This window comes from Haliotis cracherodii, unplaced genomic scaffold, assembly GCF_022045235.1.
Source record: "Haliotis cracherodii isolate W230 unplaced genomic scaffold, xgHalCrac1.p SCAF_7, whole genome shotgun sequence".
Taxonomy (NCBI): Eukaryota; Metazoa; Mollusca; class Gastropoda; order Lepetellida; family Haliotidae; genus Haliotis; species Haliotis cracherodii.
Window position 1 is genome coordinate 2,402,702 of NW_027266330.1, and position 18,993 is coordinate 2,421,694.

Genomic DNA, 18,993 nt, shown 5'->3' on the forward strand with positions numbered 1-18,993 from the left:
AGTGGGTCAGTGGATCATGTTACATCCACACAGTGGGTCAGTGGATCATGCAACATTCACACACTAGGACAGTGGATCATGTAACATCCACACAGTAGGGCAGTGGATCATGTAACATCCACACAGTAGGTCAGTGGATCATGTAACATCCACACAGTGGGTCAGTGTATCATGTAACATCCACACAGTAGGTCAGTGGATCATGTAACATCCACACAGTGGATCATGTAACATCCACACAGTAGGTCAGTGGATTATGTTACATCCACACAGTGGGTCAGTGGATCATGTAACATCCACACAGTGGGTCAGTGGATCATGTATCATCCACACAGTGGGTCAGTGGATCATGTTACATCCACACAGTAGGGCAGTGGATCATGTAACATCCACACAGTGGGTCAATGGATCATGTATCATCCACACAGTGGGTCAGTGGATTATGTTACATCCACACAGTAGGGCAGTGGATCATGTAACATCCACAAAGTGGGTCAGTGGATCATGAAACATCCACACAGTGGGTCAGTGGATTATGTAACATCCACACAGTGGGTCAGTGGATTATGTAACATCCACACAGTGGATCATGTAACATCCACACAGTAGGTCAGTGGATCATGTATCATCCACACAGTGGGTCAGTGGATCATGTAAGATCCACACAGTGGGTCAGTGGATCATGTAACATCCACACAGTAGGTCAGTGGATCATGTAACATCCACACAGTGGATGATGTAACATCCACACAGTGGGTCAGTGGATCATGTAACATCCACACAGCAGGTCAGTGGATCATGTAACATTCACACAGTGGGTCAGTGGATCATGTAACATCCACTCCGTGGATCATGTAACATCCACACAGTGGATCATGTAACATCCACACAGTGGGTCAGTGGATCATGTAACATCCACACAGTGGGTCAGTGGATCATGTTACATCCACACAGTGGGTCAGTGGATCATGCAACATTCACACACTAGGGCAGTGGATCATGTAACATCCACACAGTAGGTCAGTGGATCATGTAACATCCACACAGCAGGTCAGTGGATCATGTAACATTCACACAGCGGGTCAGTGGATTATGTAACATCCACACAGTAGGTCAGTGGATCATGAAACATCCACACAGTGGGTCAGTGGATCATGAAACATCCACAAAGGGGGTCAGTGGATCATGAAACATCCACACAGTGGGTCAGTGGATTATGTAACATCCACACAGTAGGTCAGTGGATCATGTAACATCCACAGTGGGTCAGTGGATCATGTAACATCCACACAGTAGGTCAGTGGATCATGTAACATCCACACAGTAGGTCAGTGGATCATGTAACTTCCACACAGTGGGTCAGTGGATCATGTAACATCCACACATGAGGGCAGTGGATCATGTAACATCCATACAGTGGGTCAGTGGATCATGTAACATCCACACAGTGGGTCAGTGGATCATGTAACGTCCACACAGTAGGGCAGTGGATCATGTAACATCCACACAGTGGGTCAGTGGATCATGTAACATCCACACAGTAGGTCAGTGGATCATGTAACATCCACACACTAGGACAGTGGATCATGTAACATCCACACAGTGGGTCAGTTGATCATGTAACATCCACACAGTGGGTCAGTTGATCATGTCACATCCACACAGTGGGTCAGTGGATCATGTTACATCCACACAGTGGGTCAGTGGATCATGTAACCTTGCCTAATGTTCCTTTGCTGCTAAATGCTGCCCTATGCAGTATTGTTGACAAATGTAAGCCATACAGCAGAGCTGCTCTCCACTGACCTGGTCACCTGGGTACAACCTTGTTCCATGTAGAAGAGGGCAACCCTGTTAGACTGACACTTCAAATTCAAATAGTTGATGTAGAGTAGTTGTGGCATTTACTGATTCAACATTAAATATCAAATCAAGAGAATAACTGTTAAAACAGATTCCATTGGGCATACAAGGCAAAACAGTGGTCAATTTTATGAATGGATCACTGAAAATCAGTGATGACACCAGGTGTTCACGTAAAGAGTATGCATGTCCTGCATTCCTAAATTGATGTTCAGACGTGGACCCTGTGTCGTGCGAAGCACTGCAAAAAAAGTAACAACAACAGCCATTCATGTTTTGTATTTTAATATATATATTGGCAAAGCATTATTTACAATATATTATAGTGCATTTAAAACAACCCTTGTGATAGGAGGCTCTTGTAGGCATCGGACACGTTTTGTATCAAAATAATAACTTTCTGTAACAATATTGATCTGAAACTAGTAACAGAAATAAAGAATGGAAAAAAACACCTTGCCATAGAAATAACTAAATTAATGCATACAAAAGCTTGGAGCTAACTGCAGTTGTTTGCTAACTCTTTGTTTGACCATGGTAGGGAGAGTCACACAGGGATGTGAAGTCTGCAACACCAGCAGCAGCAGCAGCAGCAGCAGCACCAGCAGCAGCAGCAGCAGGAGGTTGAGTGGGTCTTGGATCACTGAGGCATCTCTCCTGTACGACACCTATCACCATACATCAGTTCCAGACAAGATAATTACTGTCAACTTGAAGTATGTCAACAAAATATTTCGAACTATTTGAGATTGAATGAATTGATGACACTCAGCCAACATCCTGAAGCCGTTGCCATGGGTACACTGCAGTGTTATACAAGGAATTCAATTATCAGAAAGAAATGTCCATGTAAAGTAATCTACCGAATCCTTCTCAAATAAATCTATTCTTTTTAGATCATTAGTTGATCACAAACAATAAATAACAAACAAACCAGTAACAAAGCCTTGAATAGATACAAAAATAAGTGTGCAATGTAAAGTGATCTTGAAGAACAAACGTTTACATGACAACAGACTTTCCAGTACTATCCCGAACAGCACAAGACTGAAGGTGAGTGGGGCCCTGCTGTAATTCCAGTCTCAGGGACCTGTCAGGGTCTTCACTGTGAATACAAGTAGTTACCCAGGCTGGCAGACCACGTGAATACAAGTAGTTAACCAGGCTGGCAGCCCACGTGAATACAAGCAAAGGGCTCGATTTAGCTATTATAAAACATGCACTAGTGCAACCTATTGAAATGTGCAACCTAATGTCTACATGCACCAAGTACATGAAAATAAAACTCAATTTTTAGTCTCACCCTTACCTGTCCACACAACAATGGTCAATGAACACACTCAGTGCCTCCAGGGTTAATGTACCGGAGTACATCACTGATTGCTGTGTTATGTGGAATTCATGACTCAAGACGCAGTCATCAAAGATTTGAGATTTTACTTGTTGGACAAGTTTATGCATCTGTTTCAACTTTCAATTGATGGGACCAGGGTGCAGTCTGGGTTTGTCTGGTGCAACTAGCTGTTCATGTCAACGTGCACCTGGTGCAACTAGTTGTTCATGTCAACGTGCACCTGGTGCAACTAGCTGTTCATGTCATTGTGCACCTGGTGCAAGTTAAATCAAGTTCCTTAAATCGAGCCCTGAAGTAGTTTCCAAAAGCTGTCAACCTAGATGTAAATACTTGCAGTTAACAAAGGCAGTCAACCTAGACATAAATACTTGTAGTTAACGAAGGCTGTCAACCCACATGTGAATACTACGGGGCCAATACTACCCACTAAAGCATCCAGGCAAAGACTAAACAATTAACATAGTCAATAATAGAAACATCCACACAGCAAATGAATCTCTAAAAGGCAAGAAAACTGTCTCCATCAGTCTGCAAGATGTAAGCCTTCAGACAGGGTCAGACACAAGTCTGCAAGATGTAAGCCTTCAGACAGGGTCAGACGCAAGTCTGCAAGATGTAAGCCATCAGACAGGGTCAGACACAAGTCTGCACGATGTAAGCCTTCAGACAGGGTCAGACGCAAGTCTGCAAGATGTAAGCCATCAGACAGGGTCAGACACAAGTCTGCAAGATGTAAGCCATCAGACAGGGTCAGACACAAGTCTGCAAGATGTAAGCCATCAGACAGGGTCAGACACAAATCTGCAAGATGTAAGCCATCAGACAGGGTCAGACACAAGTCTGCAAGATGTAAGCCTTCAGACAGGGTCAGACACAAGTCTGCAAGATGTAAGCCATCAGACAGGGTCAGACACAAGTCTGCACAATGTCAGCCATCAGACAGGGTCAGACACAAGTCTGCAAGATGTAAGCCATCAGACAGCGTCAGACACAAGTCTGCATGATGTAAGCCTTCGGACAGGGTCAGACACAAGTCTGCAAGATGTAAGCCGTCACACAGGGTCAGACACGAGTCTGCAAAATGTCAGCCATCAGACAGGGTCAGACACAAGTCTGCAAGATGTCAGCCATCAGACAGGGTCAGACACGAGTCTGCACGATGTCAGCCATCAGACAGGGTCAGACACGAGTCTGCAAGATTTCAGCCATCAGACAGGGTCAGGCACGAGTCTGCAAAGGAATCTAGAAGGACTGAATATTTCCTCCAAAGTTTGCTGACATAAACCACCCACAGACTTATTTAGACTTGCTTAGAGGTCTGCATTCCTGCTGTTATTGTTATAACTACTGTATGGCTTTGTAGAAGTGACTTTTGTATCAGTAATAACAGTACCAGTCTAGAGGAAGACGCAGTAATGCTTTTGTAACATCATCGCACTGAATGTAATGTTAAAATTTAACTCCAAACTGAGAAAAAAAAAGAACTTTCAAATAATCCCTTTTATGAACAAAACAATTTCTTTCTGCAATTTGCCTGGCAAGCACCCTTAGTTTGTAATCCCGGACAAATCCCGGACTGAAATGAGGTCCGGACGTTTTTTGTCTTATTTGCCAACCAAGACAACCACCCACAGTGTCTGAACATGCTCAGTAGGTGGTCAAGGTCTATTTCGACCTGTACAACTTGTTGGTTCTTTGTAGATGGTCAAACTGTCCAATGAAGCAACTATCAAATGCATGTCATACACACAGCCCACCGTCAGTTCTGTCATAAACCTAAAGTCCTACCAAGCCTAACAAATTATGTTGCTGTTTGTCTTGACAAAAAAGCTTTGTAGCATGCCATTAACACCCCAGCAGACAGCACAATGCATTACAAAAAAAACCTATGTCCCCTAACAACACAGCTACAGAAGTCAGCAGAATAGCAAGCCAAACACAAATTGTTTCCCTGTATGCGGCACTCTAGCTGCAGATACAGAATGGTGTTATTCTCATGTTGTTCACAAGCCGATCTGAGTGGGACAACACAAGGCTGACAGCACGGAGATCTGGAGAGGAATCATTGTACATATATTACATATCTTACATACGGGCGTCCTACGGTTGTATCAGTAATATAACAAGAACCAGTCTCTCACGACAACTGTTATATTACATCAGAAACTCCAACAAGGTGGTCAATAACTGTACACTATGTCCAATATTTATAACACATTCAGCTCTCTCCTCTTCAAGTTCCTCCCTGAACGTAGTCTCGGCAAATGTTTACAGAAATCCTTAACGCAAGTTACCGTCAAGCTGCATCAACTCAACATCCTTACGAAATTTAACACCTGGTTAGCTCATGTCATCAGATTTGACCAATCACAAGCAGTTTGTCATTTAACATCCTTCCTATTGCCCTTCATGTCGAATCACATGGGTAAGTCACATACCCACATCACATGACGAGATCACATGACTGTCACATGACCTGGAGGGTACAGTCATCTATGTAATGTTCTAGGAGTCAATAAAACACTGGCTATGTAAACAAGGTGAAGGTTATACTGTTGTACTCCGGGGCCCGTGGACTAAAGGTCTTGCATATTCTACAAAGTCGTCTATCAGGACTGGCCAGGCACCTAAACAGGGACAAAACAAATTGACATTAAAATGTGATGATGATGATGATGATGATGATGATGATGCGGAGAAAGCATGTTAATTACAAAGCAAACCTGCCGACATCTTTAGACAAAGCACACTCATGTACCGTGAGTAATAACTTTGTTTGTTTGTTTGTTGTTTAACATCACACTCAGCAATATTCCAGCTATATACAATCCAGTGATTGACATAATGAGCAAATGCCAGGCAAGTCAGCAAGGCTGACCAATCAATGGCATTATGATTCTTAGCAATTCGAATCTGGATCTGCACGACAAGCATGGCTTGGTGAAGACCAATTCTAATCTTGATCTTCAATACAAGATATACTTCATGTAATAAGATATAGGAAAACTGCCCCAGTTGTAAGTCCTACCATGAATAGTAGCCTGACAATATATATTGATAACTCTCCAACCAGTGCATTCAACACAAGAGTAACCTCCCCTGCTACAAAATCTTATGACACCCATTACACTGTCTTTCCACAAAAGACTATTTCCCCCAAAACTCAGAGATACAGAATAAATGTCAGAGCTAAATACAACAGATATTTGTACAGATTTATTGGTCTAATGCTTAAAATTAATGTTGAACTAAAGCCTTTTAATATTCTTCAAGATGTGTTCTGGAGTAAATACTGTTATTTAAAGTCAGATTTTGTATCTGTAATGACCCAGGTTCTTCAGCACATTAAATGACATTAAGCCAAACTCTGCACACACTCAGGGTTGTTGACAAGAGTCGGACTAGTCACAGAGATTTGACTTACTGCTGCCATTCTAAAAGGTTTTTACTTTACCCCTTCGTCTTACATCGCAACCATGGTTCCCAGGACCTGACTGATTCCTCTGAAGACACAAACCCCTGCTGTGACATTTCCATCCATGTTCTGCCACAGCTCAGAGTGAGTGAGTATTGTTTACGTCGCTTTTATCAATATTCCAGCAATATCATGGCGGAGGACACCAGACATGGGCTTCCTACCCATGTGGGGAATCTTACCCGGATCTTTAGCGTGACAAGCGAACACTTAACCACTAGTGTACCCCGCCGCCCCACAAAGATCAGATGAAGACCCTCTCCTGCTTCTTTCACTGCCCCGAACACTAGTCTTCATCACACTCACCTTCTTCATCGTAATTGCTCATATCATCGTTTATCATGTTACAGAAGTCCAGGAGTAGATTCCACGTATCTTTGGGGATGGAGCGTTTATGATGTTCCTGAAACAGAATGAGTGAGGTTAAACCCCGTGTCACTGACACTTCAGCCCACTGATGGAGGTTGTGAGGAGAAATGGGGTTTAATGTCGCGTCCAAGATTATTGCACTTATTGCACTTTGTGTCTGTGAGTGGCTGCTTGTACTAGTGCGGATTAATGCCGAATTTTTGTGCTAGCCCACTGAGATACCATGCTGCAGTTTAACATGAATACCCCACTTAGACACAGTATACTGACTCTGAGCCTACCAGTCCTTGTTTTAGCCCCGTAATGCTGAGCACCAGGCAGGGTAACAACAAGTACCATCTTTCAACATCTTTTGGTATGATGTGGCTGGGGATTGAACCCCTGACCTTCCGCTCTTCGGGCTGACGCTCTACCACTAGACCACGGAGGCGGTCAGGCGTGACATAAACCCACCAAGGGTCACATACAGGGCACAACTCTGAGAATGAAATACACAACTACCCACAAAGCAAGTGCAACAAGGGAAAGACTTGAAACTTTAGTATCGACATATCAACTATATAGAGATTAATAATGACATAAGTTTGCATCAACACTGATACATCAAAATTTACTGATACATTCAATGTAATAAGGAATATATAAGATTAAGAAAGTAAGGGACATAACTCTGCACAGTGTCTGTGACTGACAGTCGTACCAGGCACAAACAGATAACCACAGGGTATTCAGGAATTGGAAATTTTCCAATAAATTTTATTTTTATGTAATTATCATATCTCACACTAAGCATTTCTTCTTCGAACCTATGTGGAAACGTTCTTGAACAAAGTTTCCGGCTTCTGAAAACGATTCACCTAAACACATACCAGCAACATCATGGTTATCATGGTTATGTACCATGTGGGTTGCAGCAATCCCAGATTTGATCCCACCCGTGCGTGTGGGTTTGAAGTGGTGTTCATCTAAGACCTTTGTCTTGTCTAGCACTATTGAAGCCGTGGGGATTCAGTGTAGGAATATAGATACCCAGCAACTTCTGCTTGTTCAGGCGCTGTGACTTGGTTGATGCATATAATCCTATCCCAGTTGTGTGGATTGATGTTAATGATGTCAATCACTAGATTGTCTGGCCAAGACTCGATTAATTACAGGTGACCATCATGTAAACTTGAATTTTGTCACAAAAGAAAGCAGTAAATGCATAAGAGTAATGCAAGATAAGTTGTGAGGTTGTTCCCGGTATTGGACAGCTTCGCCCAAACACAACAGTCCCCAACAGTAGTGTGTGCCTGCACGTGAATCATAGACTGTGACGCGTGATTTCCATTGTAATCAGTCTCTTTCTTTGGCACAAGCAAAATGGTGAGTAGACCCAGGGAGTTGCGTGAACCGGACTGAGGCATTTTTCACAAGCAACATGCCTGTAGTGTCTGACGGAAGTGTTATACATGCTCAAAGGCTATTCTTACCCCGGTCAGAGGATCCACATTGCCATCTCCTCCTACCAGGTAGCTATTTACAGCCTGGTGGACAGAGGCACATTTCCAGCAAATGTGATTCAGTGTGGGGACCACCGAAGCCTTTGAAATTCTCAGGAGCCAAGCTTCTCAAAAACGTGATCACCCATCAAAGGACTCACCGCAACTGATGTCGCTTAACTTCACCCGACTTGTGACCTGTGTGCTGTGCACAGCACCACGTGCCACCACAAGTCATCCTAATACACCTGCCATCAACACAAATGCAGGAACACTAGACCCACCTGTAAAAACTTGACCCAGAGGTCGAGGAACTTGAATCTGCCAGCCAGCACAATGTTCCAGTACGCTAAGGCCATGTCGAGATCTGAAACATCAACACACATCATGACAATACCAGATTGAAGAATACAAGACGACTTTTTGGGGGTAACATTTCCCCTTGGAATTTTTAGCATTTTGCGCCCTGCTCTTTTTTAGGCACCCTGCCCGTTTCCTGCCTGCCCTGCCTTTTCTGACATTTGCAGTTATGTACAGATCTTAAGAAAAAGGTAGAGTTGCCTCCTTTTGCAATAGGAAAATTGTTTTGATAACAATTATGAAATCAAAACTTAAATCAAACTGATGGCTTACTCTAGCCATTATTATGTGTTATTTCACAATACCAATCCATCACAGGACCACATGGGAAAGGGAAGAAGCGAGGAGGGCTGAGGCCAGGAAGTGTCGGGGACTTCTAGATTACTTCGTGAGGTAGGCCGCAATGTGCTAATTTCGTGATCACAGCAACATCAGATGACTGTGTTTGGCTTCCATATAAATATAAAATGTATTGCATTAGTTTGTCTTAATTTTTGTCCAGAAAGAACAGAAAAATATGAGTTAATACATATACAAAGACCACAATAATTGATATTAACACTTGAGGAATTTTTGTCAAAGTCTAGTGACATAACTGTGCTCTTTTGATCCTAAATAATTATATGCACAAATAACATGACATTATCCATGGAAATCTGTTATCGGGTGCCCTTTTTGGAATTCTGTCACCCCGCTCTTTTTTTATCCTGGGAGAAGCACTAACACTGGGTGTGGGGACTGATGGGTTGGTCCCCCCCCCCCACCACCAGGCTATGATGAATTTTAGCGACACCCCCTATACCGTATATGACCGCGTATAAGCCGAATTTTGAGGACCAGAAAAAAGATTCTGTAGAAAGGGGTCGGCTTATCCACGGGATACACTTTCATGATAGTATTTTTCAGATCGTGATCTGTCAGAAACATCGCCTGAATGACGGTCTGATAGATCACAACTTCCCGAAAGTTTGGAAGTTGCCACGACTAGAGCCATTATTGTTATAAATTATCAATAAAGTTATTATTATACACCAATGTTGTCATTATTAAAAAAATGTTATGCATGTGACTACTTCCGATAATAAGTTTTCAATTGAATGTTCAAAGTTTATCGTTCTTCGTAAACTTCACAATCTTTACATGTAACAATATATGTAATTCACAGCTAAAATATATAATCCCCAGATGAAATCGCCAATAGCTATTACGTACGTTTTGCAAAGTTCATAAATTGATAGTGAACAAGTGTCTACCTTTATTGAAAGAGGCAAATAAACAACTGTATCGGCGAGTTATTCCATTCGCCATTTGCAAAAACATGTGATCAGCTGTTTCCTGTGACGTCACAAACGGTGACCACTGTGATTGCTTCCTGTTGTTTAAAAAGCAACACGGTACACAAGGAAATGAGCATTGATAATAATGGGCCGATTGGTATTGTCATGTTGTTTACACAAACATTTTCAAGTTGTGGGTGCTTAGCGATCGTGTTGGGAGTAGGGACTTAATTCCTTTGTTTTCGAGAGATTAGTTTAATAAACTGGAGAAGCCTGTGAGTAAGTGATGGTCATTCAATGTGTTCATAGTATGATAGTTTATTTAATTCAATTGGATTAACATACAATAGTGGTGTAAAGGGGGTTATAAAAGTTGGTATATTTTTACTGACTGACATGAGTTGGAAACGAAAACGCCATGCTTACGATGCTGAATTCAAACTGCGAGTCTTCGCTCTAGCTGATATATTTTCTCACGGGTTCGTAATTCTATATGCACCGATTCACAAAATGGCGCTTGTTGTTGATGGCAACATATAACGATCATTATGAGATTAAAAAAACCCACGAGAAACAGCTTCCCACATTATGAAAGTGGATGACTGGTTTGTTAAATCTTTATTAGAAATAATAATGACTTTTTCAATATAATTAAAACGTTTTTCATCTTATATTTTTGAATATCTGCGAGTACCGGCACATGTCTTGCAGTCCGACTTCGAAGTGTTATTTGCCTTTCAATTCCTGGTTCGGCTTATCTGCGGGTCATATCATTTTCTCTCGTATTTCAATGGTCAAGTTAGCACCTCGGCTTATCTACGGGGTCGGCTTATCCGCGGTCATATACGGTAGTAACATGACCAGTCCTGAAACTTTAACTCGCTAAGCACTCATTCACTCACCTAAGCCTTTTTGACCGGGATTTTTGGCATAATTGAAAGTAAATTGGTAAAAGTCTTTGAATCTCTGCGGGTCTCGGATCTCCTGCTCCATGCAGGCACAGCGCAGCTTCAGCTTGTCGATGGTGTCGCAGCTGAAAGTAACACCACACTGTCAGCATCGGGACGCAACCACCAGCGACTCACGGGGACACAGGACACAGGACACAAGACGCAACCACTAGCGACTCACTGGGACACAGGTCACAGGACACAACCACCAGCGACTCACTGGGACACAGGACACAGGACACAACCCACCAGCAACTCACTGGGACACAGGACACAACCACCAGCGACTCACGGGGACACAGGACACAGGACACAAGACGCAACCACTAGCGACTCACTGGGACACAGGTCACAGGACACAACCACCAGCGACTCACTGGGACACAGGACACAGGACACAACCCACCAGCAACTCACTGGGACACAGGACACAACCACCAGCGACTCACTGGGACACAGGACACAACCACCAGCGACTCACTGGGACACAGGACACAACCACCAGCGACTCACTGGGACACAGGACGCAGCCACCAGCGACTCACGGGGACACAGGTCACAACCACCAGCGACTCACTGGGACACAGGACGAAACAACCAGCGACTCACTGGGACACAGGACACAACCACCAGCGACTCACTGGGACACAGGACACAGGACACAACCACCAGCAAGTCACTGGGACACAGGACACAAGACACAACCACCAGCGACTCACTGGGACACAGGACACAGGACACAACCACCAGCGACTCACTGGGACACAGAACACAGGACACAACCACCAGCGACTCACTGGGACACAGGACACAGAACACAGGACACAACCACCAGCGACTCACTGGGACACAGGACACAGAACACAGGACACAACCACTAGCGACTCACTGGGACACAGGACACAGGACACAGGACACAACCACCAGCGACTCACTAGGACACAGGACACAGGACACAGGACACAACCACCAGCGACTCACTGGGACACAGGACACAGGACACAACCACCAACGACTCACTGGGACACAGGACACAACAAAACATCACAACAACTGTTTTTGTCATAAGCTAAATGAGGACGGAAAGTTTCTATAATTTTTTGTTTAACACTGCACTCAGCAATATTAGCAACATTGAAATATGTTTTACATTGGAAGGTATTCAGACCCAAAAGACATGCAACACAGAGGTATGAACACAGGACGTTTACTTGACAGAGACAACGAGACTGATTACATTGGAAATCAGATCACGTGTCACATGATTCCATGTGCAGGTGCACACTATTGTTGGGGACCGTTTTGTTTGGGCGAAGCTGTCCAATACCGGGAACAACCTCACAACCTCACAACTTATCTTGCATTACTCCTTAGTGCATTTACTGCTTTCTTTTGACAGAAAATGAAGCTGCGTGAGGTCCAGGGTAAGTTACAAAACTTCAAGTTTACATGATGGTCACCTGTAAATAATCGAGTCTTGGCCAGACAATCTAGTGATTGACATCATTAACATCAATCCACACAACTGGGATAGGATTATATGCATCAACCAAGTCACTGAGCCTGAACTCTTAATCCACATAGTTTTCTCTTGCCACAAGCAGAAGTTGCTGAGGATATATATTCCTACACTGAATCCCCACGGCTTCATGTGGGACGAGAGCTAGACATGACAAAGGTCTTAGATGTACACCACTTCAAACTCACAAGCACGGGTGGGAGAAAATCTGGGATTGCTGCAACCCACAAACACGGGTTCTTGGTATGTCTAAGGGAGGCAACTCTGCACAACAAAGTGCAGCACAAGACAAAGGTCTTAGATGTACACCACTTGAAACCCACAAGCATGGGTGGGAGCAGATCTGGGATTGCTGCAACCCACAAACATAGGTTCCTGGTAGGAGGCAACTCTGCACATCCAACCAAGTGCACTACCTAAGATGACTGGACCATCCACGCCATGAATAAATCGGATTCCTAATGATTTCAGACATCCTCCTCAAGTTTCCTTCAGCTGGTACAGCTTGTAACTTGCAGCACACCCGTGAAGATCCGGCGTAGAATAGGTCTTCCGCAACCCATGCTTGGCGTAAATGGCGACTTTGCTTGTCGCAAGAGGCGACTAACGGGTTTGGGTGGTCAGGCTGGCTGACTTGGTTGATGCATGTCAACGTATACCTATTGTGTGGATCGATGCTCATGACATTAATCACTGGATTGTCTGGTCCAGACTCAATTATTTACAGACCGCCGTCATACATATATTGCTGGAATATTGCTAAGTGTGCCGTTAAACAACAAACAAAGACAAAATATTATTTACAGCAATACACAATGTCAGCGGAAATATGTTTTGATATGTTCTCACAGTTTTCAAAAAGAATCAGGCAAGTCGCGGGGTCCTTGTCATAACCCTAATATTAAAAGTTTAAAAGTGTGAGGAGTCCCTGGAACACTATAGGAGCAAACCACAAACACCCCCCTTAATGCTGAACACAGTTCACACTTACCCAAGATCCAACATGCCATTGCTGAATTCCTCTTTAGAAAACTCGCACTGCGTGGCGGCCTTGAACTTCCAGGCCAGGATGAGGACTGTCCGAGACTCTGCGTTCAGGTTGAGGTCATCGAGGAACTTCATGACCCCGTCCACCGTCATCTTCTCATCTTCACTGGGGTCTGCCAACGAGCCAACATGCAGCATCAGTACAAGGACCCTGGAGTACATTGCCCCAGTGTGTACAAGGAGGGGATAGTACTCATTTAGCAAAAACAAAAGTCAGCATGACATAATTGGTCATCATGGGACACATATACTCAAAACAAATAAATACCCTGCGTTAAAACTGGTCTTCATGACGCATGTTTGCCGTAAGCACTGTCCAAAATAACTGCTTGCCCACAGGCCCGTGGCTGGTAACTTTTCAGTCTGGCTGCATGAAATTTTCCTCCACCTGCGTGACTGTCCAGCATTTAATATTAAGACTATGTACGAATCAGTTTTATTGTAACTCCTCGTAGATTCTCAAGTACTTGTTTGCATTATTTCAACTGAATCAAAACGTGATTTGTCGCTTATATTTCGCGAATTTTCAATATTTATAATGTCTGAATGCAGGCAGGTAACTTTGAAGATGGGCAGGCAACAATTATTTCAAACCCTGCGTCAACCAAGTCTGCGAGCCTGACCATCCGATCTCGTTAGTCGCCTCTTATGACAAGCACATTCGCCTTTTACAGCAAGCATGGGTTGCTGAAGACCTATTCTACCCCGGAATGTCACCTTGGAAAGTATGACAACTGAAAATAGGTTGCAAAGTATTAGTAGGCAAACAAGCCTAAACACTTTATTTAAGTCAGTAAAGTCCTTATCCTAATCGTCATTCTGTCGTATAGGTTGGACAGTAGCATAGAGAGCTTTAAGAGGTCACCTTCTGCCTCAGCGACTTCCGGCTGACCTGTCCCTCTTTGGAACTTATGTGTGTGAGTAGGGTACACATATCTATTGGCATTTTCAATATCGATAAGATTTCTGTTTTTGTACTGATCATTTTGATTTTTAGAAATTGATGTGGATGCTCTGTTTTAATATGTCCGACAGTTAGTTGGGCTTTCGCTACTGCATCTCTTGGTGTCAGGAGATCTAGGATAAGTCAGCGTATTTAACAACAATTCTTGTTTAAAGAGAGGTAAGGGGAATCGTGCATATTTATATCATAGATAATTTCATATAATTTTTACTTTGTTTAACTTACTCTTAATTAGTTAACCTGCCTCATTTAACCTCTTATATGTCATACATTGTCACGCATGTTTTCAGTTTTTGTCAAGATACTCTAAAAAACATCATATTGAGTTGTTATTACCATAGGAATATACTTGTTTCAGGGGCGGTCGGGTAGCCTATTAGTTAAAGCGTTCGCGCATCACGCCGAAGACCCAGGTTCGATTCCCAACATGGGTATAATGTGTGAAGCCCATTTCTGGTGTCCCCCGCCGTGATGTTGCTGGAATATTGCTAAAAACGGCGTAAAACCATACTCACTCACTAACTACTTGTTCGAACAATGAACTTTACTTAACATAGGGGCATCCTTCTCAGCCACTGGACTATTCCACTACATCAGTGGGTAATTTGCCTTTGTTGTTTAAACTAAGTGTAGTCATTATGGCATGTAGTTGTCAAGTCAGTCCCAATGGAAATGTTGATTACCCCCTAATCTTGTATAAGTCAGTCAGTGACAAACATACACTGGCACTTTGTTGAGTGGAAATGGAAAAGCTGACATATAAACAATCAGCTTAATTAACACTGATTCACTCTGGCATGTTGTCAGGTAATTACTTATGTATACAAGCAGCAGGCACGCCCACCCTTACAATGTCCCCATATCATTCCATGTACCGGCAATACTAATTACCCTGCACCAGAGTCCGACAGATCACAGATCTGATATAAACATACAGTCAAGTCCCGTTAATCTGACATCGATGGTTGCATATGATTGTGTCGGATTAACGAGTATGTCGGATAAACGAAATTTAGTAGTATCAACGTTCGTGATCGAAAATCGGACAACTATACGATAGATAAGGATTCAAACACGTTATAAAAAATATGAAATATATATTCATATTGTTATGTTAAATTATTGGTGGAATATGTTTTCTAATCATTCAACCTCTAAAGTTTAACACAAAACAACTGTTACGGACTGTTTAACAGATTCAAAATACTTTAAAAAGCATAGTCTGGAATGGAAGTCGCAACTTTGAAACTGGTACCCAAAGCTTAAGAAAGCTGCTTTCTAAGTGGCTAACGTCGACTTCCTGTTGGTCATTTCATTGGTAGGTCATAGTTCGCGAAAGCTTGCTCTGACGTGACTTGTAATGGGATGTCCTCGTCGATAGCGAGAACTTGTATCTGATTTTAATAAGATTGAGGTAATCTAAGCATGTGAATTATCCTGTTTTCTTTATTTAAAGCATTAATTGCTTATTGTTAAGCAAGTTTATCGCTGCAGCTTTGTAATATGCAGCTACCAGCCGACACGCCTCGCATCAAAACACTGGCTGTGTACTCGCGGGCAGATGAACACGGAGTACGCTGATCACTGTGTCGGATTAACGAGACTGATTAATGAGTGATTTCGGTATTTCGTTGCAAATTAGGTGTGTCGGAGTCGGAGTGCGAGACTGTTGGATTAATGGGTCTAAATAGCACTGATTTAATCGGTTCCCATCATTAGTGTCGGATAAAGCCGATTGTCGGATTAACGAGTGTCGGATTAACGAGACTTGACTGTATTTATTTCCATAAAGTGGAGGGATTGGCAAACAAGCAAATTTTGCTTATCTGAATGCCTCTCCCTAACATGATACATATACAAATAGCAATGTATTGAAAGTGACATGAGAAATAGCTTACATTGTATAATTGGCATTAAAGATAAGTACTGTTCTGTAAGTGTTTAATTACTGGATTATCTTCCATAACTACAGTTACATTATTATTTACATTCAGCACAACATCGCAGTATCAAATAGCAAAGCCATCATCTCAGACAAGATAGAATACACCGAAGAAAGAAAGTAAGTGCATCTTCCGTATGATAGCCACAACAACATCTCGGGCTGTCGGATATAAATCTAGCAAATTTGTGGGCATTTAGATCACTGCAGCCAAGCCTGAGACGGGAGTGTATAACCTGACAGAATCTTGATCCATAATTTGTATCAAAGTATATACCATTCCTATCATTGCTTTTTATAAAACAGATCTCATACAGATGCTATGTTTCTGTTCATAATATAACATATATTCAACTTTCATCTGAAATTGCACTATGTTTTTGACAAAATTTCCAAGGAACAGCATGCTTTTATTGTCTTCTTAGTTGTCTCACATACAAAGCTTCATATTATTTGTAATAATTGTTGGTTGGTTTGTTGTTCAGCACCGCACTTAGCTATATATATATATTAAATATCATGAGCCTCAATCCACGCAATTGGGATCGATGACATGCCTCAACCAAGTCCGCGAGCCTATTATTTGTAATAATTTCTTTATGGATATACATACAGTTACCATGATTACAAATATCAAATAAACACCCAGCACATCTGACAATGGATGAAAACTTGCTTGGTCCACTTTGAAACCAACACAAACCACAAAGTCAAGAGATGCCCGAGACTGATGACATTGATATCATACACAAACTAAGACTGAAACGTTATACCCAAAATGAACATATAACTGAAAATAATAAACAAGAATGGTCAGTACTATCAGGAATATCAGTTTATGATGTTTGGAAACACCCAAATGTAGTAGTAGTAGTAGTAGTAGTAGTAGTAGTAGTAGTAGTAGTAGTAGTAGTAGTAGTAGTAGTAGTAGTAGTAGTAGTAGTAGGCTTGTTATGGGTTAGTGCCATGGGGGAGTTATGACTATTCAGGCCTATAATCATCTCATGACAATTACTTCTGGTGTTTTATTGTCAACGTTTGAGTCTCACTCAGTCATGTCATTCAAGGCTAACATGGTCCATGGGTCCAGGGTATTCATCATTATAGAATACAGATACAACACGCTGGATAACCGAGGACAGTGCAGAGAATCAATAATCTCTCAAAACAAGTACATAGCACCAGCCCAGGGACATCTGTAGCTGAGACAATATGAGCTTTCTCAGGTGATGCTTCCTTTCTTACTCCTCCAACAGTTCTTGTGTATATAATCCACATATCCAAGGATTAACTGGTAGCAGAGGATTAATTAACAGTAATTGACAATCAGTGATAACCAAAAGCCAATCAACTAAGTGCCCATTTACACATCACACAGTCATGTCGCTCCTTCGGTGTAGATGAGGGAGAGGAAGTTTGAATGTTCATGGCTCAAGAAAATGGTGGGCCAGGCTTTAAGATAAAGTTCCCAGATACTATTCACACAAATCATACAGGGTAGACTTCATTACATTATCGGGTATGTCCTTGTCATGCCAGCAAGGATGTCCCAGCATGTGTGTCACTGTGTGACACCTGTCACGTCGTCTTCATCAGACACATCAGCATAACTCCGACCTGTCAAACCAGACCCACAGAACCAGGAAATCCACCTCTGTCCAAACAATCAGCTGTCATCAGCTGGTAATCTCTTGACGTAAAGATCAGACCGAAAATTGAAAGTGGTTTTATTCGTTACAAGTACTAACCTTTATACCTCTGCCAAAGCATTTCAAGTTTCTTTCTATCGATTGTGAATCTTGCTTCGCTGTTACAGTTGTATCTGTCCGGATTCTGGAAATAATTGTCGACCGCTACATCCAGTTTCCAGTCGTGAACGCTCAGACATTGGATCGCTGTTTTTTCTCCGGTTTGTGTGAAGGCAATAAATTGCCTCACTTTGTCCTTTTGAGAACTTTTGAGCTTATGCTGAAAAATATATTATAACGAAGAATTATCAATCAAATACCTAGGAAATGATAAGTTATGTTCCGAAAAATTGACAATACTCACCATGTTCTTACTCCTTTTCTAACTTCCGATCATACATGCGCACAAGATGCATGCTAATTTTAGGGACCAGTCACAACTCGATCATCCAGATTAAATACAGTTTGTGTGTGTATGGTTCATCGAGGTTATATCTAATGTCTAACTTGCTATTTTAATACAAATCCTTATTGTAATAAATGTATTGATCGGTTTCCACACAGAGCTACTAAATAAGTGTTAATTATTATCAAAATACCCTAAATGTATTAAATAAACCGGTTGCGTTGTATTTGGATCCGGATTGTACAAACTTCAACCTGGTTGGTGAATTATGGCGATCAACAGGACACAACCAATCAAA

General features: G+C 42.3%; 1 protein-coding gene across 1 annotated transcript; it reads right to left on the bottom strand.

The window, feature by feature from the left end:
- Positions 1-4,160: 4,160 nt before the first annotated feature.
- Positions 4,161-18,696, bottom strand: LOC139447210 (DCN1-like protein 1). Its single transcript, XM_071228434.1, has 7 exons — positions 18,654-18,696; positions 18,350-18,569; positions 13,640-13,808; positions 11,082-11,212; positions 8,827-8,909; positions 6,999-7,095; positions 4,161-5,844 (listed from the first exon to the last, which is right to left on the bottom strand). The coding sequence occupies exons 1-7, from the start codon at positions 18,654-18,656 to the stop codon at positions 5,765-5,767; spliced, it is 783 nt and encodes a 260-aa protein (XP_071084535.1). The 5' UTR covers positions 18,657-18,696; the 3' UTR covers positions 4,161-5,764.
- Between the last annotated feature and the right edge of the window lie 297 nt (positions 18,697-18,993).